Source organism: Oryctolagus cuniculus, chromosome 10 (genome assembly GCF_051225735.1).
Source record: "Oryctolagus cuniculus isolate XC-2025 breed Fujian yellow rabbit chromosome 10, ASM5122573v1, whole genome shotgun sequence".
NCBI classification, from domain to species: Eukaryota; Metazoa; Chordata; class Mammalia; order Lagomorpha; family Leporidae; genus Oryctolagus; species Oryctolagus cuniculus.
The window spans coordinates 54274140-54301796 of NC_142876.1; the positions used below are offsets into that span (position 1 = coordinate 54274140).

At 50.1% G+C, this 27657-nt stretch overlaps 1 protein-coding gene across 3 annotated transcripts in view; it reads left to right on the plus strand.

Moving 5' to 3' along the window:
* Positions 1-4558: 4558 nt before the first annotated feature.
* The window catches only part of ANKRD29 (ankyrin repeat domain 29), a 56256-nt gene continuing 33157 nt past the window's right edge, over positions 4559-27657 (plus strand). For 2 of the 3 annotated variants that reach the window (XM_089305255.1, XM_051851339.3), the window contains exons 1-3: positions 4564-4723; positions 19621-19731; positions 25550-25648. In XM_089305255.1, coding sequence (XP_089161381.1) covers positions 4703-4723; positions 19621-19731; positions 25550-25648 — 231 coding nt within the window. In that variant the 5' untranslated portion in view covers positions 4564-4702. Of the gene's footprint in view, positions 4724-19620; positions 19732-25549; positions 25649-27657 lie in introns of all 3 variants that reach the window. The other variant, XM_070049915.2, reaches the window with a different exon arrangement.

The window sequence follows — 27657 nt, forward strand, 5'->3', positions numbered from 1 at the left end:
AGCGAGGCATGCAGACCAACTGCAGGAATTTGGCCAGGGTGTCCAGTGTCTACTGATGTAACTGTCTTGCTGTGTCTTCCCTGAGCCATGTTCCCTCCAGGGCTGGGTTGTGTTGCTTCCCTGGTGACTCCAATACCAAGGTGCAGCAGGCAGAAGGCCCAGGCTTCCACTCTTGAGAAGCAACAGATACCACATGCTCAACGGGCATGAACTATAACCCTAAGGTTGCAGAATGCAGGCTGGGTAAGTTCATTCTCACATGTATTCATCAAGTTTTTGCAGACAAACTAGCTGGCAGAGCACAGAGGAGAGAGCAGGGGCCTTCCTCCCAGATTTGCCTGGGTTTGGAACCTGTGACCGGAAGCAGGCTACTTACCCACTCTGAGTGTCAGTGTTATCGATAATAGCTTTCACCTAGTGCTGCAACGAGAGTAAAATTCAGTGACACATTCAAGACGAAAGCACAGAATAGACAGGAGCCAATGTGGACATCAGCCAAACCCTACCCCTCACTTCCGTTCTCACCAGTAGAATATTTTCAATGGATTCTAAGAGAGAAGCTAAATGGAAGTGATTTAAATGACAAGCCCAGGGAACAGCAGCTCTGATTGGCCAATCCAGGGCATTAGTGATGTCATATGTCTGCTCTGCCACCACAGTTCCCCTGGTGGTCACACAGTGGCTGCAGTAATTCCAGGCATCTCATTCCTACAGGACAATGTCCCAAAAAAGACAGGACCATCTCCTCCTGGGTATATCTTAGCATCAAGGAAACTTTTCCCAGGTGCCCCTGGCACACCTCCACTCATGTCTCAGAAATCAGAATTTCTCACATGTGCACACCTAATCCAGACACTAGCACCAGCCTGGACCAGAGGGCCCTGTGATGGCATTTTTGGCTTTCAAAGGACAGAACAAGCTGCTGGGCTCCCATCTCTGTCTGTTTTCTGTAACTATCACAAATTACCAGAAAGCCAGGAATTTGTAAAGAATAGAAGTTTATTTGGCTCGAGTTCCAGAGGCTGGAAAATCCAGGAGCTCGGCACTGGTGTCCGGTGAGGGCCATCCTGCTGCATCACGCAAGCCAAGGAAGCGCAAGTGTGTCAACTCCAGTCTCCTCCCTTTCTCGCACAGCCCCACCCTCAAGACCTCAGCTAGTCCTCATCATTCCCAAAGGCCCCACCTCCAAATACTGCTAACATATACAATTTGGGATTAACTTCTAGGAGGCACAGTCGAAAGTCAAACTGCAGAGGCTCCCCGCAAACACATGGAAGGCACCTGAGCAAAGCTGGCATCCTGGTAGGGAAAGTGGAGGAGGCAATGGATGTCAGGTAGACAGCATCAGCACTGTCCCCTTCACTCCTCCCTGCACGAAGCCTCATCTGGTATAAATTCCAATAGGCAAGCAGAGTGTGAACGAACCAGCTGGGAGATGTTGGGTGGCAAAGGGGATAGGGAATATAGGCAGTCCAGATGTCCAGCATGGACTCAGCTGGGGAGAAGGAGCCTGATGACAAAAAGGTGAGGTTAAGGGCTTGGTAGACCTGCCCAATCTGCTCCACAATGTGTCTAGGACGAGCCTTGCTAGAGCATTAACTAGGACAATGCAAAATCAAGGCCAAGCACACTACAATCTGTGCTGGTATAAACAGAAGGTAGTAATGACCATGGCCTCATTTGAGACGGATGTAAATGTCTGAGTCTTTGAGTGGTGGGTGTCCATGGATAGGCCTGGTGGGCCTTCTGACTGGGCAGATATGGAGAACCCAACTCCCTAAATCAGTAATTCATAAGTTGGGGGAGGAATCTGCTGCAGCAGTTAAGACACCACTTGGGTGCCCACATCTCCCATCACAGCACCTAGGTGCCAGTCTCAGCCTTGTTTTCAACTCTCACTTCCTGCTAATGTGCACCCTGGGAAGTAGCAGGTGCCAGCCCAAGTACGTGGGCCCCTGCCATCTACATGGAAGTCCCAGATTGAATACCTGGTTTAATTTCACTTTGAATCCAGTGGGTCACTAATGAAGTGTGCGGTGGGTTACTTTAGAAAGAGTTGCCTTGGTGTGGCTACAAAGATTTGGTTGTGTTTGGGAGCCTTTTTGTGAAGATGAGCTTAGCCACGTGTGTGGGATGGTGCATTAGGCACATTCTGTAGACCCACAGGAATCCCATCAGTCCCATGGCCAAAAACAACTGTGAGCAGCACGTGTGGCAGTGGAAAGGGAGCTGCTTGGAGCCAGACACACAGAGTAAAGGTCCAGCCCTACGGAACGTTAGCAGTTATTCCAATTCCCCTAGCCTTGGTGCCTGCATCCGTGGAATAGACAGAAAACCCACCTAATAGATTCTTGTAACAAAGGCAACTGGGATCTAGAAAGCAGTCTTAGTATTAGCTCTTTCCCTTCCCCTTTTATTTTTTTTTAAGATTTATTTTATTTATTTGAAAGACAGAGTTATAGAGAGAGGTCGAGACAGAGAGAGAGGTCTTCCATCCCCATTCGCTGGTTCACTCCCCAGGTGGCCACAACGGCTGGAGTTGCACCAGTCCAAAAGCAGGAGCTAGGAGCTTTTTCCTGGTCTCCCACTTGGGTGCAGGGGCCCAATTACTTGGACCACTTTCTACTGCTTTCCCAGGCCACAGCAGAGAGCTGGATTGGAAGAGGAGCAGCTGGGACTAGAACCAGCAGCCGTATGGGATGCTGGCCCGCTTCAGGCCAGGGATTTAACCCACTGCACCACAGCGCTGGCCCCCTCCCTTCCCCTTTTATTTATCATTGCAGCAGCGCCTCCAGTGCCTGATCTCACATGACAATGCTGCATGGAACCTAACAAGTCTCCTCTATAGACACCCAAAGCAAGGAACAAGTCTTTGAGTCTTCCTCAACTTAAAAACTGGGATTTTCAGCTCTCTGTATCTGTCTCTCTGCTTCTCAAATAAATTTAAAATGATGGAAAAAATAGGGTGGGTGTTTGGCACAGCAGTTAAGACACCTGTTGAGGTGTCTGCATTCCATATGCGAGTGCCTAGGTTCCAGTCCCAGCTTCACTCCCAATTCCCGCTTTCTGGGGAGACAGCAGGTGATGGCTCAAGTAGTTGGGTCCCTGCCACCCACGTGGGAGACCTGGCTTGTGCTCCTGCCAGTCTTGTGGAGTAAACCAGAAGATGAGAGAGCACACCCACTCCTTCTCTCTCTGCTTCTCAATAATAATGAAAAAATTAAAAATTGGCATTTTTCTGTGAAAGTTCAGAATGCTCTGATTTTAAACATAAAGCAATATACTTTCTCCCTAAGGGGCTAAAGGGTTCCATTTTCATTATTAACTTTAATTTTTGGTTATATTTTGACTTGTAGACTGGTCATTACACAGTCAGCTAAGAAGAGGGAAGGAGACACCAACAGAGGCAAGTGAGGGAATGAAGATCGGATTCCTAAAGGGCGAAAGGTAGGGTGGCCGCTTTTACTTTAGGACTTGAATTTTGTAGCAAAGCTATTATCTTTTTATTTTACAATATATACTTTAATTTAAAAATATGGATCAGTCATGTTCAGTTCCTGAGACCATGCCTGGGGAAGGCAGCGGGTGTGTGAGAGGGGACAGCCCTGCAACACTCAGCGTTCACAGCACAAGCCCAAGAGGAGGGGACTGATGATATTGAAGGTAGGGGGCTACGGACCTATTACAAAGTTTGCCTTTCTCCTTCAGAATGAGGAAGCCTGCTAATTACTCATGCCACCAGAAGGCTTGTTCTCAGGAGGAAAAGCACACACTCTTAGAAAAGAAAGAGAGAGGAAAGTAAAGCAAGAGAGACAGGAAAAAGAGAGACAAGAGCTACTGGCAAGAGCAACAGGCGTCTGGCCGCAGTTCCCCCACGCCTCACGCACATCCTCATCACACCTGTGCCTGATGAAGGCTGAGACCAAGCGGGGTCGGGGCGGAGGGGGCAGTCCAGACGCTGGTCCAGGAAGTGTGCATCTCAGTGTTGAGAATGCTGGGTGGAGAGTATGTGTGTGTGAGGATGGGAGCGGGGAGTGCCGTGTGCAGGGTTTGGCCCTGTGTGTGGGGAGTGCGTGTGTAAGGGACGTGGGTGTGGGTGTACGGGTGAATATAGAGACGGCTGTGTGTGTACGTTGGGCGATGTGTGTGTGTTCGTGTGTATGTGTGTGCAACGTAGAGAGCAAACATTTCGAGTGGCTTGCAAGCGTGTAAGTGCCAAGAGGGGTGTGTATGTGTGTGTGTGTGTGTGTGTGTGGATATAGAAGGGGCTGTTTGAGTGCAGAGATATATATATGCATCAGTATAGACAGGGTTGTGAGCCTGGAGATGTCCTTGTGAGTGCGGTCTTAGTATTGTGACCAGGGTTGTCTGAGTGTGGACAGAGTTGGGGGAATACAGGATCGTCAGTGTGTGAGCGTGAACAGCGTGGACAGGGTCGTGTGTGTGGAGCGTGGCGTGCGTGCGCGCGCAGCGGGAAGGGTGTCCCCGCGGCACCCTGTGTGCCGGGCGCGCGCGCGAGCGGAGAGCGGGGCAGGGCCCGGGCAGGCGGACTGGGCGCGCCGGGTTCTGCGTGCGGCGGCGGCGGGAGCGCGCGGCGCCGCGGGGGCGGCCGGTCTCTGCGGAAGCGGCGAGACTTCGAAGGGAGGCCGGGGAGGCGGGCGCGGGGTCCGGAGCGCGCCGGCTCGGCTGGGCGGCCGCGGACATGTGCAAGATGTCCTTCAAGGTGAGCGCTGCGGGCTCGGCCAGGGGCTGCCCAGCTCGGGCGGCTGGGCCCGCGGGGAGCGGAGAGGTGGGGCGCTGGCCTCCACCCCGACTGCGGCCGGGCGGACGAGGAAGCAGCAGGGGGCCGGGGCTGTCCGGCGGGGTTGCGGTTTGCTTGCGTCCGCGGGACTGTGGGCATTAGGGCTGCGGCTCCCGAGCGGCGGGGCGGCGGCGGCGGCTGTCGCTGGGGTAACAGGTCGTGGTCAGCCTCTGCTGCAGCCGCAGAACTGCCCCTCTGTCCCTGGGCGCCCGCGGTCCGCAGGGCCACGTAAGGCCGGCGGTGCGCGCGGCTGCTTCCGCACGGTTTCTGGTCACGGAATCTGAGTGAGCAGCGGAGTGGACCTGCGGTGCATTACGAAGCCCCGTGTCCAGAGGGTCGTGGCGTAAGAGTGTGTTCCAGTCGCTCCGTTTCATCCCCACACTTGAGGATGAAAGTTAGGTTCGCGGATTTCGTCGATGGAAGGTGTTAGTAAGCAAATAACGGTTCCAAGAGATGGAGCGTTTAACGTGAGTCCGTTTCTGAACCAGGGACATCATGTGTGAGGTCTCAGTCCCCAGGAAGGCCCATGAGATGGCCCTGCCTTAGAGAAGTTGGACAACTCTCCCTGCAGTCTTGTAACCAGCCAAGTGTGACTCAGAAGCTACTGTCATCCCCTCTCCTGCCGGAGCGCCTGCGAGCAGAGGAGTGACATGGGAGACCGCATGTTAGAAAGAGCCCGACCAATCCGCAGGATGTTTTGGGTCATCCTGTTAGAAAGTGGTACTGGCCCAGGGCTTGGGTCCTGAGCATGCAAGGAAATAGGCCAGTGTGAATGACTTACACATTTTAAATCTGCAAAATTAAGTAACTGATGTTTTTCACGGAGTAAGGAAGGCAAGAGGGCTAAAGACATTTATTTGGTTTGGGATAAACTTTGATGATGATGGGGCTCCAGCAGAGGTGTGGATAAGACAGATGTGCAAACTCAGAGCGCAGGAGGAAGTGCAGGAAGCAGACGGAGATACATTTGGGAGTCAGCAGTGTTCAGTGGTAATTGATCCCGTGGGAATGAATGATTGCCCAGTGTGGAGGGAGTGGCCTTGACTAGGAAGGTAAAGACATAAGAGTGAGCAGAATGGGAGGAGTCCACTGAGAAGAAGCAGCCGGACATGGATGAGAAAAGTCAGGAGCATGGGCTGTTTCTTAAGCCAAAGATCCCCAGTCTTTCAGTGAAGAGGGCCTTGGTGTTAAAGACCACAGGAAAATCAAGCTAAGAGTTGAAAAGTCCATTGGACTTGGTAACAGAACAGCCGCTGGTAGCCTTGCAGTGACAAGTTGCCGTAAAGTGTTAGGTTCAAGAGCCAGATTGCAGCAGCTTGACGAGAGAGTGGATGAAAGCCTCAAGTGTGGAGAACTTTTTCAGGGAATTCTGCAGGAAACTGGGATTTGTCAAAAGGAAGTGGCTGTAGTGGGATCCACAACTGATGAAGGGGTTGAGACTTGAGTGACTTTAAATGATGCTAGATGCTTCGACAACAAAAAGACAAATAACCCAATTCTGAATGAGCAGAGGATCCGAATAGACGTTTCTCCCTGGTAGGTGTTCAGATATCCAGAAAGTACCTGAAAAGATGCTCAAGATCTGTAACCACCAGGGAGATGCAAATCAAACCCGTAATGAGAGCATTTCGCATCCATGAGGATGATTACAATCAGTAAGAAGGACAATGACAAATGTTGGCAAGGATGTAGGAGTGTGGAAAAAGTGGAGCCCACGTACATTGCTGATAGGAATGGAAGGTGATACGGTCATTTAAAAGAAAATAGTCTGATCTTCATCCCAAAAGTTAAAATATGCAGTTGCCACATGACCCAGCAGTTCCATCCTAGGTGTATATGTAAGAGGGATGAAAATATATGTTCACACAAAAACTTGTAGGCACACATTCGCACCAATATTTTTCATAATAGCCAAAGCATGGACACAACCCAAAAGTCCATCAACTGATTATAAACATAATGTGGTGTGGACTGTAAATGCCGTGGATTGAGCGGCCTGAGCAACAGACATTTATTCCCCACGATTCGAAGAGCCAGGAAGTCCAAGATCAAGGCCAGCAGCTTCTGTGTCTGGCAAGGGCCCTTTTCCTGGCTCACAGACAGCCACGTGCTCCTATCACATGACTCACAGACAACCACCTGCCCTGTCATATGACAGAGGAAGAAACATCTGGCGTGTCTTTATCTTCTTGCAAGAGCGCTAACCCCGTCCTGTGCTTCCACCTAATTAGCACTCAGAGACCCCGCTTCCTAAAACCATCGCATTGGCGGTTAGGGCTTCAGTGCGTGAGCTTTTCGAGGATACAGACATTCGATCCATAGCGTTCTTCCCCTGTCCCCCCAAATCCTTGGCCTCCTTGCATGCAAAATATATTTATTCTGGGGCCAGCACTGTGATGCAGTGGGTTAAAGCCCTGACCTGGAGTGCTGGCATCCCGTATGGCTGCCGGTTCAAGTCCCGGCTGCTCCATTTCCGATCCAGCTCTCTGCTATGGCCTGGGAAAGTCCTTGGGCCCCTGCACCCACATGGGAGACCTGGAAGAAGCTCCTGGCTCCTGGCCAGGATCAGTCCAGCTGCAGCTGTTGCGGCCATTTGGGGACTGAACCAGAGGATGGAAGCCCTCTCTAACTCTGTCTTTCAAATAAATAAAGCAAAATATATTTACTCCATCCCAACAGTCCCCAAAGTCCTCATTTTAGCATCAATTTTTTTTTTTTGACAGGCAGAGTTAGAGAGAGGAGGGAGACAGAGAGAAAGGTCTTCCTTCCATTGCTTCACCCCTCAAATGGCCGCTACGGACGACGCGCTGCGCCGATCTGAAGCCAGGAGCCAGGTGCTTCCTCTTGGTCTTCCATGCGGGTGCAGGGGCTCAAGCACTTGGGCCATCCTCCACTGCCTTCCTGGGCCACAGCAGAGAGCTGGACTGGAAGAGGAGCAACCGGGACAGAACTGGCACCCCAAATGGGACTAGAACCCGGGTACTGGTGCTACAGGCAGAGGATTAGCCTAGTGAGCCATGGCGCGGGCTAGCATCAATTCTAAAGTCCAAGTCCAGAGTCCCATCTCCATATCAACTAAATCAGGTACAACCCATCCTGTGGCAAATTCCTCTCCAGCTGTGAGCCTGTGAATCAAACAAGTCACATGCTTCCAAAATACCATAGTGGAAAAAGCATAGGATAGAGATTTCCACTCCAAGGGGGGTATAGCTCAGTGGTAGAACATTTGTAGATATTTCCACCCAAAAGAGAGAAACAGAAAGGAAGAAATCAGTGTTGGGTCCTAGGCAGGTCCAAAACCTAGCAAGGCAAATACTACTAGATCTTGGGGCTTGAAAATAATATTCATTGGTTCATTTATTTACAAAGATTTATATATTTGAAAGGGAGAGTAATAGAGAGAAAGGGGAGAGGGAGGGAGGGAGAAACAGAGGATGATCTTCCTTCTGCTGGATCACTCCCCACGTGGCCACAGTGAAGCCAGGGGTCTGGAACTCTATCTAGGTCTCCCATGTGTGTGGGAGGGGCCCAAGTACTTTAGCCATCCTCCACTGCGTTTCCAGGTGCAGTAACAAGGAGCTGTATTGGAAGTGGAGCAGCTGGTGCTCTGATATGGGATGCTGGCATCACAAGCAGTGGCTTAATCCTCTGTGCTACAAGGCCAGCCCCTCCTCTCTGGTTCAATGCCCTGCTTTCTGGACCAACTGGGACAGGGATCAAGTCCTCAAGAGCCTTAATGTATGGATTTGGTGGGGGAGAGGGGAGATAGAAGAGAGAACCATAAACATCCAATATATAATATGGTATTCCCATACAATGGAATATCATTCAGCCATAGAAAGGAGCAAAGCACTAATACATGCTACAACATAGATGAACCTTGAAATCATGTTGTTAAATAAAGTAAACCAGACATAGAGGGCCACATGTTGTATGATTCCATTTACATGAGATGTCCAAAAGAGGCAAATCCGTAGAGACAGAAAGTAGACTAGTGGTTGCAGGGAGTGGGGAAAAGAGGGATGGGGAGTGATTGGAAATGAGTATGGAGTTACTATTTTTGGGGTGAAGAAAATGCTGTGGTTTGATTATGGTGATGGCTGCACACTCTTATAAATATACCAGGACCCAGTGAACTGTGTGCTTTGAAAGGATGAATGTTATGTGAATTATATCTCAATTTCTGAAAGTGTTTTAGAAGTGACAGTAGGGAGTGTTGGGAAGGCTTGGGGGTAGAAGCGGTTTTGAGCTGAATGAGTGCCTGAGTTCTCGGGAGTAGGGGGCAGTGACTTTGGACAGGGCCCCAGTAGCTGTGGGGCCTCGCTAGAAAGGCAGGGCAGTGTCCACAATGGGGATCAAAGGAAAGGAGATGAGGCTGAGCACTGATGTTCTGTGAAGCGCAGGGCAGGCTGAGGGCAGGACATGGGGTGAGTAGAACAGCGACCAAGCCGGGGCCAGTGTTCTCAGTGACTAGGGAAGGCTGAGCGGGAGGTGACGACTGCCAGGTGGATGAGAAAGTGAGAGGCCTGAGTCTGGAAGAGGTGGAGTCCTGTACACCAGAATGGAGGGTTACTGGCTGCAAGCCAGGTGGGCCCGTCTCCACCCAGTGCTGGTGTTGGAGGCTGGGCCTGCACCAGGAAGAGGGGCTGGGGAGGTGGAGGCAGGGAGAGAGGAGGAGATTCTGGGTGAGGCTAAGGATGAAGAGGAAGTGATTGGCCTGCAGTGGAATCAGGAAGGCCCTAAGGAAAGAGTGACCGGGAAAGGACAGAGTATGAGGCCCACCTGAGACTTAGCCTTAGCACCACCTCTCATCCACCTCCTATCGCAGCAGACCTGGAAATCCGCACCCACAGCCCATGATAATACTGTGTCTTGTAGCACTGTTGTTTTAAATATTGGTTTATTTACTTGAAAGAGTTACAGAGGTGGGGAGAGACTAAGAGAGAGAGAGAGAGAGAGAGAGAGATCTTCCATCTGCTGGTTCACTCCCCAGATGGCCACAATGGCCAGGGCTGGGCCAGGCCAAAGTCAGGAGCCAGGAGCTTCATCTGGGTCTCCCACATGGGTTGCAGGGGGCCAGTCACTTAGGCTATCTGCCACTGCTTTTCCCAGGCCATTAGAAGGGAGCTGGATTGGAAGTGGAGCAGCCAGGACATGAACCTGTGCCCATGTAAGGTGCTGGCATCCCAGGCATTTACCTTCTGTGCAGGTAAACTGCTATGCCACAATCCCAGCTCCAGTACTGTAACATTTTTGAAGGAATTTCTGTAATATTGCTTTGACTACTAGTTAGTTTTGAGTAACTCACTTACCTTGTGTCCACGAGTTTTCTGCAGTTGTGTGGCGTTGATAACTGCTGTGTAGGAAGAACATGAACCTGCACCTGAATTGCACACATCATCAGTGTTTCTGAACACATTGGGCAGTTAGTAAAGTGGACAAGGTGGCGTGGTTCGCAGCTGTGTACTTGGAGGTGTATTAACTTTGATTTGGGAGCCATGCACCTTTTGTTTTCTCGGGCCCCTGAAAGGCTCAGTAGGCCCCAGGTCCTGGGTCCCTGAAACTTGCAAGCAAAAAGGCCCAGCACCGGTGGCTGAGTCTGTGGGAAAACCAGCAGCCTTGGAAGTCGCCTTGAGGCCCTTCTTGAGGGTTCAGATTCAGTGCACGCAGGGCTGCTGGCATCCTGGCCCCTGGGCCCCAGGCCTCCTGCTGTCTGTGGGGCTCCCCAGCTGTTCCCCAGCCATCACTTCTCACCAGTCAACTTCCCTTCATGACTGGCAGCATCCTAGTACGTTCTGGATAGGAAGTCAGATGCATGTTTGTGAGAATTCTTGTTCTCTGAAGCCAGCGTGCCAGTCTGAGCCTGTCTGTGACCTGGAGTGAATGAAAGTCGGGTCCTTGACATGACTTTCTAGCAGCTGTTTCACCTGCTCAGGGCTGCAGGTACCTGCAGCCTAGCACCCGTGGGGGTGGGGGAGGTGACGGTTAAAGGAAGCAGCCATCGCTGAACCACCTGGGTCCTTCCTGACCAGCATCTCAATACTGTGACTCTGTTTTAGTGGGTTGAGCCTGGTCCAGAAGGCTAGGAATCTGAAAGCGTCTATCCTTGGTTTGAGAGTATATAAATTATCTTGTCACCGGCTTCAGTTCATTACTTGGATGAGTCACAAGAAAATAAATGAACAAAATTGTGTATTTTTAAATTATTTATTTACTTGAAAGAGTTACACACAGAGAGAAGGAGAGGCAGAGAGAGAGAGAGAGAGAGGTCTTCCATCCACTGGTTCACTCCCCAGATATCTGCAACGGCTGGAGCTGCACCAATCCGAAGCCAGGAGCCAGGAGCTTCTTCCGGGTCTCCCACGTGGGTGCAGGGGCCCAAGGACTTGGGCCATCTTCTACTGCTTTCCCAGGCAATAGCAGAGAGCTGGATCAGAAGTAGAGCAGCTGGGACTCGAACCGGCACCCATATGGGATGCCAGCACTGCAGGCAGTGGCCTTACCCACTATACCACAGCACCAGGCCCCAATGTATATATATTTTTAAAACTGAAATACAGCTGTACCATATCGTTCACCCAGCTAAAACATTCATTTCAGTAGTTTGTAGAAAATTCACAGATTGTACAATCAACGGCACAATCAAGAACATTTTAATCGCGCCAAGAAGAAACCTCACTCCCGTGAGCAGTCACTGTTGCCTCAAACCTCCTGACTCTCGCCAGCTGCTCAGCCACTTTCTGTCTCTATTCCAGCTGTGTAGGTTTTCACAGATCTTACATTTTGTCTGGAATTCTGAGGTTATATGTGCCAACCTCTAAGGCAGAATTCCCAGAGCAAATTACTTTTTCTCTTCAGTTTGCTCTCGCTTACAGAAGTGTAACTATAGGGGCCGGCATTGTGATGTAGTGAGTAAAGCCGCCACCTTTAAAAAGCTGCGGCACCGACATCCCACATGGGCACTGGTTCAAATCTTGGCTGCTTCACTTCCCGTCCAGCTCCTTGCTAATGGCCTGGGAGAGCAACAGAAGATGTCGCAAGTGTTTGGCCCCTTACAACCCATGTGAGAAACCCAGAGGAAGCTCCTGGCTTCTGGCTTCCACCTGGGCCAGCCCTGGCCATTGCAGCCATCTGGGAAGTAAATTAGCCAATGGAAAATCCCCCCCCCCCCTCTTTTTTAAAGATTTATTTATTTATTTGAAAGTCAGAGTTACACAGAGAGAGAAGGCAGAGATAGAGAGTTCTTCCATCTGCTGGTTCACTCTCCAATTGGCCGCAACAGCCGGAGTTGCGCCAGTCTGAAACCAGGAGACAGGAGCTTCTTCCGGGTCTCTCACGTGGGTGCAGGGACCCCAGGACTTGGGCCATCTTCTACTACTTTCCCAGGCCATAGCAGACAGCTGGATTGAAAGTGGAGCAGCCAGGACTCGACCCAGCACCCATAGGGGATGCTGGCACAGCAGGCAGCGGCTTTACCTGCTACGCCACAGCACCAGCCTCGAATCTTCTTCCTTTTTTTTTTTTTTTTACAAAAAGCCGTTGAGGTGTACAAGGTTAAGCCACCACCTACAATGTTGGCATCGCATATAGGCGCCAGTTTGAGTCCCTCCTGCTCCACTTCCGATCCAACCCCCTGCTGTCGCATCTGGAAAGGCATCTGGTTCGACTGGTTGGGCCTCTGCCACCCATGTAAGTGACCTGGATGAAGCTCCTGGCTCCAGCCTGCCCCAGCCCTGGCCATTGCAGTCATTTGGGGGAGTAAACCAGTGGATGGAAGTGCTCTCTCTCTCTTTCTGTCTCTGTAACTCTGCCTATCAAATAAATAAATAAATCTTTTTTTTAACAAAGCCAGTGACATCTTAGAAGCATCCTCCCACACATGACTCCCCAACCCATCCTTAAATCCTTGTTTTATATATCTAGTATCACAACTCATTACTGAATACAGCTGATATTCTCTCCATTCATTAATGAGTGCACAGTTGAAGTCCCTATTACGCTGAACCCCTTTAAAAGTTAATTGCTTAAAGCTGGACCCCCTGTAAGCTTTGAATGGAGTTCAGCTCTAACTTGCTCACTGCTACTGTTTCTTCCTGCGCTCGCATGTTGCTGGTGTGCTGACGCGCAGTGCATGAACCAGAATCCTAGCAGAAAAGCAGACAAATGTGGAAGTTTACGCTCAATTTTTCTCTCCGCGTATAAAATATAACCTCTTGGGCTCTGGACCCAAACAGACTTGGGTTTTCTTTTTTTTTTTTTTTTTTTTTTTTTGACAGGCAGAGTGGACAGTGAGAGAGAGAGACAGAGAGAAAGGTCTTCCTTTTGCCGTTGGTTCACGCTCCAATGGCCGCCGCGGCCGGCGCGCTGTGGCCGGCGCACCGCGCTGATCCAATGGCAGGAGCCAGGTGCTTCTCCTGGTCTCCCATGGGGTGCAGGGCCCAAGCACTTGGGCCATCCTCCACTGCACTCCCTGGCCACAGCAGAGGGCTGGCCTGGAAGAGGGGCAACTGGGACAGAATCCGGCGCCCCGACCGGGACTAGAACCCGGGGTGCTGGCGCCGCAGGTGGAGGATTAGCCTAGTGAGCCGTGGCGCCAGCCCAGACTTGGGTTTGAATTCTAGCTCTGTTACATGGATCAGCCAAGCTCCCAACTCGATGACATCAAGTCATTCATGTCCGTGCCTCAGTTTCCTCGTTGTCAAGATGAATGTGAATCATGGGGTGGCTCTGGGATTTCAATGATTAAAGCAGTTAAAATGCTGAGTGCACTGCCTGAGCCCAAGCACGGTCTCAGCCTTGGTTTTGGTTGCTGGGAAGGGCTCGCTGGCCTCAGTGCAGAGATTAGAACAGTCAGGAAGGAGGTTCAGTAGGTGTCACATGTGAGGGAAAGGGCTCTGTAGTTTGTGTACAGCATGTTCACATGCACCGTCTCCTTTAAAGCCTACAGGGCTTGCCCCTGCCCCATGCCACAGCACCTGGATCATGAGCAGCTGTACCCAGGGAGTGTGATTTATGTGAACCCCAAACAGAGGTAAGAACCAGGGGCTTTCCGCCTTGGCAGGAGAGGAGCTCGGAACGGGAACGAGCAGGGAGCCCTGGGCGTGACCGCCACCACCGTGTTCTTTGCTGTTTGCAGAATTGGCAGCAGGCAGCACAGTGCGATGGTTAAAAGGCCAGCACAGACAGCGGACTGCCTGATGCTGAGGCTGACTTGCCACTTCCCACTCGCCTCGTCTGTAAAACAGGACAGCGACAGTGACCGTGGCAGTGAGCTAAGATGAGGGGTGCATGGGCTAGCTATGTGCGGAGGATGTACCACGCAGGCCAGGAAGCAGCCCAAGATTCCTGACCCCCAGTGAATGTGTGGCCGCAGGGTGACAGCAGCACTTGCCTGCTTCTTTGCTGGACGTCTCCACCGAGATGTCCCAGAGGCACTCGAAACAGCACGTTCAAGGCTGAACTCATGGGCTGTTTCTCCCCAAAATCTGTCCCTGCTAGGGCATTCCTGACTTTCATGAATGGCACTTCAGTCTCTAGGCACAGAACCAGGAAGCTGGGAGTCCCTCCATTCGCTTTTTCCATCCAGTCCAGCACAGAGTCACAACCTAGCACTATTCCAGTTAGTTCCTTATGAGGTCTCCAATCTGCTTCATTTTCCCACACTCGGGCCCTCGGACCTATTGCCTGTCTGCCTAACAGTCCCCTTACCCTTGTACACACTGATCTCCATCTGGCTGCTCAACCCATTCTCCCTGCAGCTGCCACAGGGACCTTTCTGAAACACAAAAGTGAGGGTATCTCCCCACCTTAAAATGTACCCTTAGGGCACACGTTTGATACAGCAGTTAAGACACCTTTGGGGAGGCCTGCATCCTATATCCTATCAGAGTTCCTGGTTCTAGACCTTGCTACTCTGCTTCCAATGTAGCTTCCTGCTAATGCAGACCCTGGGAGGCCTCAGAAGTGATGGGTCCCTGCCACCCATTAGGGAGATCCAGGCTGAGTTCTTGGCTTCCAGTTTTTGCCTGGTCCAGCCCACAGCTGTTGCAGGCATTTGGGTGTGGAAAGTGAATCGGAGGATAGAACTCTCCCTCTCTCTCTCAATAAAATGGAAAGGGAAAAAAAGAAGCAGTGCACCCTTGACTCCCCAGTGCCGCCACCGTAAAGTCCAGATGGTCCAGTTCAGCACCATGCAGCTTCCAGAACCCAGCCCTGACTCCCTGCCTGCCAGCAGCTCCAATGCCCTTGCTGCCTCTCATTCCTCACTCCAGCCACGGAGCAGGTGGCAGTTCCCAGGATACCGCGCAAGCCACAAGGTCTTTGCCTCCCCATCCCCATCTGAGACTGGGTACTTACATGAAGAGAAGAGGTTCGTGCACAGGTTTGGAGGCTGCAAGTTCAAACAGCACAGTGCAGCATTGGCTCTGACAAGGGCCCCCTTGACGGTGTCACCTCCTGGCAGATGGCCCCACAGTGGTGGGAACCTGCAGAAGAGGTCACAAGACAGGAAGTCAGAGCACAATGGTCCCCCAGTGCCTTCCAAAGGCAGTGCCCCCAGGTACCTTACCCTAGGCCCCAGATTTTTTTAATTCATTAATTTGAAAGGCAGAGTTACAGAGAGGCAGAGGCAGAGAGAGAGAGGGAGGTCTTCCATCTGCTGGTTCACTCCCTAGATGGCCGCGCCAGCTGGAGCTGCACCGATCCGAAGCCAGAAGCCGGGAGCTTCATCCGGGTCACCACAGTGCAAGCCCTAAAGGCACTCGGATCTGGCTGAAAAGCCCATGAGAGTATTTCAGGCATGGAAAGCCAAGACACTCTGGCAAAAAGATCTCTGTGAGTGAGATCCCAGTGGAAAGAACAGGTCTTCAAAGAGGGAGGTGCCTTTCTCTGAAGGGAGGAGAGAACCTCCACTTTGACTATGACCGTGTCTAAACAAGATAAGAGTCGGAGAACTCAAGGGGCTTCCATAGCCTTGGAAACTCATGACTGGTGCATAGGGAGATTACTGATGCCATAAACAGGAGTGTCAATTTGTAAAGTCAACAACAGGAGTCACTGTGCGCTTACTCCTCATGTAGGATCTCTGTCCCTAATGTGCTGTACATTGAGGCTTAATGCTATAACGAGTACTCAAACAGTATATTTCACTTTGTGTTTCTATGGGGGTGCAAATGATTGAAATCTTTACTTAATGTACACTAAACTGATCTTCTGTAAAAAAAAAAAAAAAAAAAAAAAAAAAAGAAATTATCAATTCCCAACTTGACTCTCACTGGGATTAAACATGACAATAGGTCGGATCTGATTTCATCATCATTTAAAAAAAATCATCTATTATTTTTCACTTTATGTTTCTGTGTGGGAACAACCTGTTGAAATCCTTACTTAAGGTATACTAAGCTGATCTTCTGTATATTAAGATAATCGAAAATGAATCTTGATGTGAATGGAAGGGGAGAGGGAGTGGGAAAGGGGAGGGTTATGGGTGGGAGGGATGGTATGGGGGGGGAAGCCATTGTAACCCATGAGTCGTACTTTGGAAATTTATATTCATTAAATAAAAGATAAAAAAAAAATCCTACCATTTCTTTTTTTTCTTTTTCTTTTCTTCTCTCTCTCTCTTTTTTTTTTTTTTTTTTTTTTTTTTTTTTTTTTTTTTTTTTTTGACAGGCAGAGTGGACAGTGAGAGAGAGAGACAGAGAGAAAGGTCTTCCTTTTGCCGTTGGTTCACCTTCCAATGGCTGCGGCGGCTGGCGCACCGCGCTGATCCAATGGCAGGAGCCAGGTGCTTTTCCTGGTCTCCCATGGGGTGCAGGGCCCAAGCACTCGGGCCATCCTCCACTGCACTCCCGGGCCACAGCAGAGAGCTGGCCTGGAAGAGGGGCAACCGGGACAGAATCCAGAGCCCTGACCGAGACTAGAACCCGGTGTGCCGGCGCCGCAAGGCGGAGGAAAATCCCACCATTTCAACACCACCACACTGAGGGCCAAGCTTCTAACACAGGAACACTTAGAGGACAAACCACATCCAAACCACAGCCGCTCAGATGCTGGCACCTCAGAGGAAGCCAGGATGGCCAGCCCAGCAGGGGAGGAATCCCCAAGACCATTCTAAAGGGAGAAGAGGCCCTGGCTGGCTGTCATGACAGTAGGCATTGGCTGTTCTCTTGTGGTTTTCCTTTTTTTCTTTTTTCTTTCTGAAGGTATTTGAGGTTAAAGTAAAACAGTCACTGCAAGTGAATTCACTTTATCATGCGCATTTGTTCAGATTTCAGAGAAAGCCAGCAGAGCTGTTCCACAGAGCAAATTAAATTATTCTCCTGGTTGCTCCTCACAGGCTTCATTTTGACCTTGCATTCTCTTTATTAAAAGGCCATTGTTTCGTGATTTATTTCATGAGGACAGGTCAAAGCTGCCTTGCCATTACTTCGCCCAGTTACTAACAACTCACAAGTGAGACCCACCCCAGTGCAAACATAGCAAATGCTAGGTGTGAAAGCCACGGCTGCAATTTGGCTGCAAAACTCTAGGACAGGAAAATTTACACCTTCCAAGAAGGCAGTTTGTTCATCTGGAATTTGGGGTGATTCTTTGCCTCCTAAATGAGCCAGGAAACTATTCGAGGGTGTTTACCCTCCTTGCTGTTCTCGCCTCCAGGTCTGTACATGAGCACCAGGGTGGGTGTGCGGAAGGGCGTCTGAAATGAGATCTTTGCACCAGCAAACATCATCCTCACTCTGCTGTCTGCATAATTCCCTGTCAGAGGGCTTTGTGGAATAGCTGAAATTACTGATACTTTCTTTCTAGCCAAGTGAAGCAGTATATTTAATGCAATACAGTAGCCCACCCCACATCAGCAAATGCCACCAGTGGCCATGCAGATAGTAGTACCAAGTCCTAGATAAACTATGTATTTTTCTTATACATACCAATGATGAAATTTCATTTATAAATTCAGCACAGTAAGAGATGAACAACTAACAGTAAAGTAGGACCATTGTAGCAAAAATCGCAGCATCACTGCTGTTGATCTTGGGGCCATTGTTAAGTAAAATCAGGGTTCCTTGAGTACAAGTACTACTATAGTGCAACAGATAATCTGGTAATGAGGCAGCCACCATGTGACCAGTGGGCAGGTGGAGTATACAGTAGGGATACCTGGATAAAAGGATGATCTGTGTCCTGGGCAGGACTGAATGGAATGGCATGAGATTTCATCATGCTGCAGAGACCTGCACACAATTCAAAACTTAGGAATCACTTACTTCTGGAATTTTCTGTGTAGTGTTTCTGGACCATGGTTGACTACAAGTAATTGAAATCAAGTAAAACTCTGGATAAGGGGGAGCCACCATGTCAGCATGCAAGTATTCAAAAGGCAGTGCAGAATATGCCTTTGGTGTCAGCAAAGTATTTAAAACCCACCCAAAAATGTGCTTTCATTAAGCAATGTGACTATTATAAAACTTTATGAGATTAGCACAATTCTTTATTAGTACCAATACTCTGAATTTATTTTTTTAAGATTTATTTAATTTTTTGAGATGCAGATTTATAGACAGAGGGAGAGACACAGAGAGAGGTCTTTTACCCACTGGTTCACTCCCCAAATAGCTGTAATGGCCAGAGCTGGGCTGATCTGAAGCCAAGAGCCAGGAGCTTCTTTTGGATCTTCCATGTGGGTGCAGGGGCTCAAGCACTTGGGCCATTTTTTGCTGCTTTCCCAGGTGCATTAGCAGAGAGCTGGATTGGAAGTGGTGCCCATATGGGATGCCAGCGCTGCAGGCCAAGGCATAACCAACTACGCCACAGCACCATCCCTCAATACTCTAAATTTTGCGTATTGATTCTAATTTTTAAGGAAAAATATCTAGAGGGGAGGAAATTGGCCCTCAGCAGCATTTACGGTGTGTAGGGCATGTGTTCAGCAAAGAATCTACATCATTTAGTCCTTCCTCAAACTTCCAGGTAGGCCCTGTGCTCTCCACCTAAGCCAAAGGAAACTGAGACTACCAAGGGCCAAGTCGCCTGCCCAGAGCACCAGGGCCCAGAGCTGTCTGGTCCCAGAGCCAGTCTCCCTCCCTATCACAGGCTGTCCTCTGCAAGCCCAGACCGGTTTACCACAAGGAAGGAAATTGTGCTTGCACTCAGCTCCGCCATTCATTTTGGAGACCGTAGCTGCGGTTACAACTTTAACTCTGCAGCTGTCAAAGGACTTAGCAGTGGAGTGCCCAATCTGCGAGGATGCGGAATGGCATTCTCTGCCCAGGGTTCCTCGTTCTCAGCCAAAGCCACGGGCAAGTTCCAGCCAAAGCGAAGCAGCTCGTTGGAGGAAAAGTGAGGCACTTACCCAGATAGCTGGGACCAGACAGAAAGTGTAGACGACTTAGAAAAAGTGCAGGGAACCTGCTTTGGGAGGTTGGACCTGGGAAAAAGTTCGCTCCGCTTAGAGGTCAGGAGAGCTTTGGAATGTTTCAGGGAATCTTCTCATTTCCTGTGAGCAGAGTGTCGACCTGGAAGCATGGGGTCAAGCAAAAAGGAACCTGAACAGAGGCAGGAAAGCGAAAACATTGATGGGAAACGGGACATTGGAAGTGCCCCACCTAGCAACCCATGGCTCAGGTGCCTGGTTCCAAACCTCCAGTTCCAGTGTCTGATGCTCCTCCCTGGTTGGGAGGGGCCAGGAGCCAGGAGCTTCTGCCAGGAGCCAGGGCCCGCACCTGAGAGCCCTCCCCCGTTTGAACGGTGTTCTCCGTTCTTGCAGAAGCGGCCACAGGGACTGCTGGTGACTGAGATCCTGTCTCATTTTGCCCTTGCAGAAGGAAACGCCGCTTGCCAACGCTGCGTTCTGGGCTGCACGGAGAGGAAACCTGGCCCTGCTGAAGCTGCTGCTGAACAGTGGGCGCGTGGACGTGGACTGCAGAGACAGCGTACGGTACCTGCATGGCCTCGACGCGTCCCCTCCCACCCACCCCCGCCATAGGCGCCAATCTGTTTCCCCCTCCAGGTGTGTGTGCTTGCCTGGGGGAACTCAGAGAGGCAGGGAGACACTGGATGCTTGAGACCAGTGGCAGCCACTGTCAGGACAGCGCCGTGTCCCTGGGCTTCAGAACTGGCACGTGCCAGGGAGAGAAAGGTGTTGAGCGAAAGCATTCAGACCACTGCTTTTGTGGAAAGAGGGAGATGATTTAGAGCATGCGTGGGCTGCCGTGGGCGTGGGAGTTCTGTTTTTCCTACAAGGATGAGAAAACTGAGAAATTGAAGCTTCCTCCCAGCTTCTTAGCCTTTTCATTGCCTTTTGCAAACACAGAGATGCTAATTAGAAGGGAGACTAAAAACAGATACTCCTGTCCACTGGCAGGCACCGGGCCAGTTGGAGCCCCTGGCTTCTCCGTGCCCAGCAGGGCTTCCACAGCTGCCTGGGGCAGGGGGAGGCCCTCACAGGAGAAAAGAAGAGCAGAGTTTGCTGCACTTGGCCCATGGGGTTTTGGGGCAGGATGGCTCCCAGGTGCACCTCCAGATCCACTGCACACTTGCCCATCTGGATCTACATCCGGGAGTCTGAACAGTGTGGAATGTCCCAGTGGCCTCACTTCCCTCTGGCCTTCAGCACCGTGTGGCCAATGGCAGGGTGGGCAGTAGCCAGAGGCGGGGAGGAGAGAAGCGAGTGTTGCCCCCACCCCCGTCTGTCTGGCTGCAGCTCGCTTGCTCTCTCTCTCTCTGCATCCTGAGAGCTGCTACCGTCCCCAGGCACCTTCAGGCTTGGCTGTCCATGGAGCGCCACTGTCCCCAGCTTCCTGGACTATGCTGTTCTTTGCAGTTTGCCCACCCCCAGGCCACAGTTTCGTCAACAACCTCTTTGTGGAACTTTCTTCCGATTACCCCAGTGTAAATGCAGTAGCCGTTGTGTGGCAGAAGCCAGATGGAGAGCGGGTCTTGGGCATCAGTGAACCACCTGCTGTGGTGTGCCAGTTCCTGTACTGCACTGGGCAAAACGGTGGAGTTCAAAGGCCACTTGGCACTGGGGCCTCCCGCACTGACTCCTCAGATGACCACTTTCCCTCTTTTCCTTAAAGTCACTCTTTGTCAGACATCTCTACGACTTCCTCCTGGTTTGTGGCTTCCCAGGGCCAGACAACATCCTCCCCCCAAACACACACACACGTACTCAACCTTTCTTTCTGTCAACTTCTTCCTTTTTAAAGATTTATTTATTGAAAGGGCAGAGAGCCAGATTTCTTTTTTTTAAGATTTATTTATTTTACTTGAAAGTCAGAGTTACACAGAGAGAGAAGGAGAGGCAGAGAGAGAGAGAGGGAGAGAGAGGTCTTCCATCCACTGGTTCACTCCCCCATTGGCCGCAACGGCTGGAGCTGTGCCAATCTGAAGCCAGGAGCCAGGAGCCAGGAGTCTCTTCTGGGTTTCCCACGCAGGTACAGGGGTCCAAGGGCTTGGGCCATCCTCCACCGCTTTCCCAGGCCATAGCAGAGAGCTGGATTGGAAGTGGAGCAGCTGGGATTTGAACCAGTGCCCATAAGGGATGCCGGCACTGCAGGAGGCAGCTTTATACACCAAGCCACAGTGCTGGCCCCTGAGAGCCAGATTTCTTCCATCCACTGGTTCACTCCCCAAATAGCCACAACAGCCAGGTCTAGGTCAAACAAAAGCCAGGAGCCAGGAACTCCATCCACGTCTCCCACGTGAATGGCAGGGGCCCAGGCACTTTGGCTATTTTCTGCTGACTTCCTAGGAGCATTAGCAGGAAGCTGGATAGGAAGTGGAACAGATGGGACTCGAACCAGCACTCAGATATGGGATGCTGGTTTCATAAGCAGGGGCTTAGCCCACTGCCCCACAACACCAACTGCTCTCAGCTTTTCTGGCACCTGTTCCGCATTAGGGGTCATCTCTCCCATAACCCCTGTCCCTCCAAGATACACTGTCTCTGTCTGCAGAGTGACCGCCAGCTATTTGACAAAAATGCTGCTTCCAGGAATGGATGCTAATGTACTTTTTATGTTACCCTTCCTCATTTAAAATGAAAAATGTGCTTTCTGGAGAGATGATTCTGTAACCCAAAGGGCAAATCTACACGATGGCCACTGCAGACATCTCTTGTCTTTTGAAAGGGCTCCTGAGACTGGTGGAGACGGAGATGCTGGGAGGTATTGGGCAACAGTGCAGCCTTTGCTCTCCTGGGAACATCACTGGCTGAGTTCTTGTCTCCTCCATGTGCGGCCTAAGGACAGAGTCCAGTTCCAGAATGGCTTCTGATGATGGTGATTGATCTCAAGGCTAGCATTGCTCTCACTTAGGGAGCCAAGCCCCAGGATCCCCTGGGAAGCCAGTGAGAGACGTCAGAATGCAGGGACTCTTGGAGTGTCCCAGGAATTGTTCCTAACCTCAAGCAGGACCATGATCAAACTTTTCCAACAAATAGCCTTGTAAAGCACAAATATTTGATTTCTGGGCCACCCACTATACCCCAGAGCTTGGGTTTGCCAACACTCCCATCTCCACTTCCTGTCTTTTATGTGATGTGTACATTTTTTGCTTTGCTCATCTTTTTTGACAGAAGCGTGTGCACTGGCAGGATTCATTTATCCTATTTAGATGTGTTAATATATGTCCTTTTTTGTTTTGGACTTCACTGTGTTCATATACACCAATATGTCAATTCAGAATCAGTGCATTTTTTAAAGATGCAGCTTAACATTAATGAAATGAAATAACCTCAATCTTTAGAGAATTGAAATTAGCCCACCTAACAGCTTTTAAGCATAGTGGGACTATTTTTGTGTGGGTTAATATAACACTTCTTTATTCTTTTTCTCCTGTGTTCCAGACTTTTTCTCAGGTGACCATGATGTAGAATTGAAATATATTCTGTGAAGGAGTAGTATTATTTGATTCATCTTTCCTTTAAACGGAGGATCCTAAGAGTTCTTTTTCTATATCTCCAAGCTAAGTGCTTTGTAGTTCCTCCAGCTCACAATTGACTTTTGAGACTGGGGGGACCTCTGATAAAGAAAATTTCTCACCTCATGTTAAAGGATGTAGTCATCCCTTGTCTGGTCAGACTGGTATGAAACCAAGTGGTTTAGCCCATTTGGGCTGCAACAACAAAACACTTCAGCCTGGAAGTTTATAAACAAGAGAGATTTATTGCTCATGGTTCTGGAGGCTGGGAAACCCAAGATGAAGGCGCCGGCAGGCCTGGAGTCCATGCAGGCTCATGGTCTGCTTGCTGGGTGGTGATTTGTCACTGCGGTCTCCTGGGGCGGAAGGGGGCGACGAGTTCCCTTCTGCCTCTTCTGTAAGGGCTCTAATCCCACATATGGGGGCTCGCGTCCCACAAGGCCTCCCCTCTTCAAACCACCACAATGGGGATTAGCTTTCTCAGACCACAGAACTAAGGGTGCTGCTGCCTGCTGTCTAACGGAACATGTCTCCCATCCAGCAGGAAGTTAGTAATAGCAAGCTCGCCACTTCAGTCATGAGGAATACACAGAGTGCAGCTGAATACTGGGTGCTACAGCCCATATAGATCTTACATCCAAATGTGAAATGTGTTCACTCAAGACAGAAGAAGTATCATGGAGCCTGCTATAAAGTTATTAGCTTTTCTTGACTCTATTGTACTTTTTATATTAAGCAAATAAACCAGACTCCCCAAACTAGCGTGATCATTTATAGAAGTCAACAAAAATCAAATGATGAACTAACATTTACTGAACTATCATAACATTAATTTAATGTCTGATAGATACTGAACAACTAACATTCCTGTGCCTAACCACATTTCTTGAGTGATCTTATTTACTGATTTATTAAGGCAGATGCTTTTATTATGCCCCCATTTTACAGATGTAGAGAATGAAACCTTGAGAGGTTGCAGAACAACTCAGATCAGTCTGTCAGTGACCATTCAACTAAACTGCTTTCATTCTGGCCAGTGCCGTGGCTCAGTAGGCTAATCCTCTGCCTGCAGCGCCGGCACACTGGGTTCTAGTCCCAGTTGGGGCACCAGATTCTGTCCCGACTGCTCCTCTTCCAGTCCAGCTCTCTGCTGTGGCCCGGGAGTGCAGTGGAGGATGCCCAAGTGCTTAGGTCCTGCACCTGCATGGGAGACCAGGAGAAGCACCTGGCTCCTGGCTTCGGATCAGTGCGGTGCGCCGGCCACAGCGGCCATTGGAGGGTGAATCAATGGTAAAGGAAGACCTTTCTCTCTCTCTCTCTCACTGTCCACTGCTTTCCTTCAAAGTCCCCCACACAGAACGATCTCGAAGACTGTGAGATTCATGTTAGCTGCCCTGTACCTAGTGCGCCTTCTTGGTGTACAGGTTCATCTGTCTCTTGTCATCCACTCCTGAGAGGCAGATGGCTGAAGATGCAGAGGCGGTGGAGAGAATTTCAATTGCAAGATCTTGAAACCAACTGCAGGGGCTAGCACTGTGGCGTAGCAGGTAAAGCCATAGCCTGCAGTGCTGCCATCCTATATGGGTGCTTGTTGGAGTCCCGGCTGCTCTACTTCCAGTCCAGCTCTCTGCTATTGCCTGGGAAAGGGCAGGAGATGGCCCATGTCCTTGGGCCCCTGCACCCTCATGGGAGACAGGAAGAAAGAAGCTCTCGGCTTCTGGCTCCTGGCTTTGGATTTTACCAACTCCAGCTGTTGCAGCCATTTGGGGAGTGAACAAGAGCATGGAAGACTCTCTCTCTGCCTCTCTGTAACTCTGCCTTTAAAATAAATAAATAAATCTTTTAAAAAACGTAAATTAACCTTCAAAAGCCCACTGTAATTGGAAGGGTCCATGACCATGGTGTACTTCAAGTCCTTGAATCTTAAAGCTGGCCGAGACCACAGCCGTCAGCCTTTCCCTTCCCACTCTTTTTAATGACCAAGTAAATGGGTCCCCGTTACTGTGAGCAGCTCACCCCAGGTCCCGTGGTTGATGAGAGGTGGACTTAGCCCCTGGCCGCTGACCCTCCTTGCATTGCAGTGCCTTTCATCTTTGCCTGAATCATTTTGAAGGCCAAGACTTCTAACCACAGAAAACCAGCTGGCACCTTTTAACCCATTGGTTGCATCAGTAGCAGCGTTGTGGCTCAGGAATCATTACATAGAACTCATAAAGTGAGATATTACATTACTGTTGTAATAATTATGGCTCACTTGGACTGTGTTTCTAAAGGATATGAGGTACATTTTTAAATTGAAAATTCCAGCTTCAGCAATTTGTTGCTTTGCTTTCTCATCTAGTCTACATTCCAGATTACTGATGAGGCACTTTCTTAAAAATTTTTATTTATTTATTTGAGAGGTAGAGTTACACACAGAGAGAGGAAGAGTCAGAGAAAAAAGTCTTCCATCTGCTTGTTCACTCCCCAAATGGCCGCAACAGCTGGAGCTGAGCTGATCCAAAACCAGGAGCCAGGAGCTTCTACCAGGTCTCCCACACAGGTGCAGGGCCCAGGTACTTGGGTCATCTTCCACTACTTTCCCAGGCCATTAGCAGGGAGCTGGATTGGAAATGGAGTAGCCGGGACTCAAACCTGCACCCGTTTGGGATGCCAGCACTGCAGGCAGAGGCTTAACCTACTATGCCACAGCACCAGCCCCAGCGTGACAGGGAAGTTTGCGCTCAGTCATTTTCTGAGTGGAGCTGGCGTCTGCACAGTCTTCCATCCCGGGACCCCTCTGTGTGACATAGTGGTGGCCTAACTGTTCGTCTGTCTCCCCCCATCCAGCACGGCACCACACTCCTCATGGTCGCCTCCTACGCTGGCCACATAGACTGTGTGAAGGAACTGGTGCTACAAGGAGCAGACATCAACCTGCAGAGAGAGGTAGGTCAGGTTCTGCACTTGAACGAAAAGGGCTGAGGGAACTGGAGTTTGCCTGTCGGAGAACTAGTGAGGAGGGCAAGAGCCATCGTTGCTTTGCTCCTACCCTAGAGCCCACTGCGGAGTTTTCTGTGCCTAAGATTCTGCCACAGAAATGGGTCATCATTGGGCACATCTGAAGTCGCCCATGTCCTCCCTCAGCCCTTAAACACACACACGTTTGGTCTCCAGCTTAAATCATTCCTCCTTCTTCCCTGGGTATGAGGTGCTCCCAGATTTATGGGATTTTCGTAAGAGATGATAGTCTTAGAGGTTAGAACCTCTGACCTGCTCATAATGAGGCTGACTTGCTAGGACTTCTCAACCATCCTCACCCAACCACGTTTTCCAGAGACTTCTCTGAGTGGCCATGTGGGTGAACTTGGGCTAAAATATGAGCCTGTTGGCCATGTTTCATTCAAGTGCAACCCCAGATAAAGGGGAGTTTGGTCTTGCCAGAGAATCTATTCTTGGTCCAATCTAGAGAAGCAGTAGAGAACTGGGATATTTTTAACATACTTTGGGATAGATCTGAAGAGGCTCCAGATATCTGCAAGCCAACCCAGAGCCTGGTGAGCTACCCTTTCTGGAGATAACATGCTCAAGTCCTTCCTCTGGGCTGTCACTGACCCAAACAGAGGTGGACATCCTTGGAAAGCCCCAGGCTAGACTGAAAGCCGGGTTTAGCCTGATCCAGCCCTGTCCTGGGATAGCTGTTGTTGGAGAAAAGTAATTCGTCAGCAGAGCTTTCATGGAGACATTCTTCCAGTCTGGACCACAGCTCCCGAGTGGAGCAGGATGTTCCAGGTCTAAAGACTGTATCATAGAGTCCCAAGGAACATCCAGAAGTCTCTTGCATCACCCTGCGGTTAGTGGAGGCCTTGGCTGGGAACTAGAAAAGAGTGATGCCTGACACTTGGCTGAGACCTGGTTCCCCGCAGCCCTGGCTCAGCAAGGGGAGAGGGTCCAGTGAGACAACAGGGGATCCAGTCAATCTTCTCACCAATTCTTCTGAGTCATTTCCATAATGCTAGATCCTTGTTTTAGGACATGTTTACTTCAGCACTTCATTTCTTTTTTTTTTATTTAGTAAATATAAATTTCCAAAGTGCAGTTAATGGACCACAATGGCTCCCCCCCCAAAAATTTCCCTCCCACTCACACCCCTCCCATCTCCCGCTCCCTCCCCCACTCCATTCACATCAAGATTCACTTTCCATTATCCTTACATACAGAAGATCGATTTAGTATATATATATATATATATTTTTTTTTTTTGACAGGCAGAGTGGACAGTGAGAGAGAGAGACAGAGAGAAAGGTCTTCCTTTTGCCGTTGGTTCACCCTCCAATGGCCGCCGCGGCCGGCGCGCTGCGGCCGGCGCACCGCGCTGATCCGATGGCAGGAGCCAGGAGCCAGGTGCTTTTCCTGGTCTCCCATGGGGTGCAGGGCCCAAGCACCTGGACCATCCTCCACTGTACTCCCTGGCCACAGCAGAGGGCTGGCCTGGAAGAGGGGCAACCGGGACAGAATCCGGCGCCCCGACCGGGACTAGAACCCGGTGTGCTGGCGCCGCTAGGCCGATTTAGTATATATTAAGTGAAGATTTCATCAGTTTGCACCCACACAGAAACACAAAGTGCAAAATACTGTTTCAGTACTAGTTATAGCATTACTTCACATTGGACAACACACTAAGGACAGATCCCACATGAGAAGTAAGTATACAGTGACCCCTGTTGTTGACCTAACAACTTGACACTCTTGTTTATGGCGTCAGCAATCTCCCCAGGCTCCAGTCGTGAGTTGCCAAGGCATGGAAGCCTCCTGAGTTCTCTGACTTCGATCTTATTCCGACAGGGTCATAGTCAGCAGCACTTCATTTCTTCTGAAATGAGAATGTTTGAACCTGAGATGAGAATGTTTAGAATTATAGTTTAAAATTTTCCTAATCTTTTTGTTTTTCCTCTCTT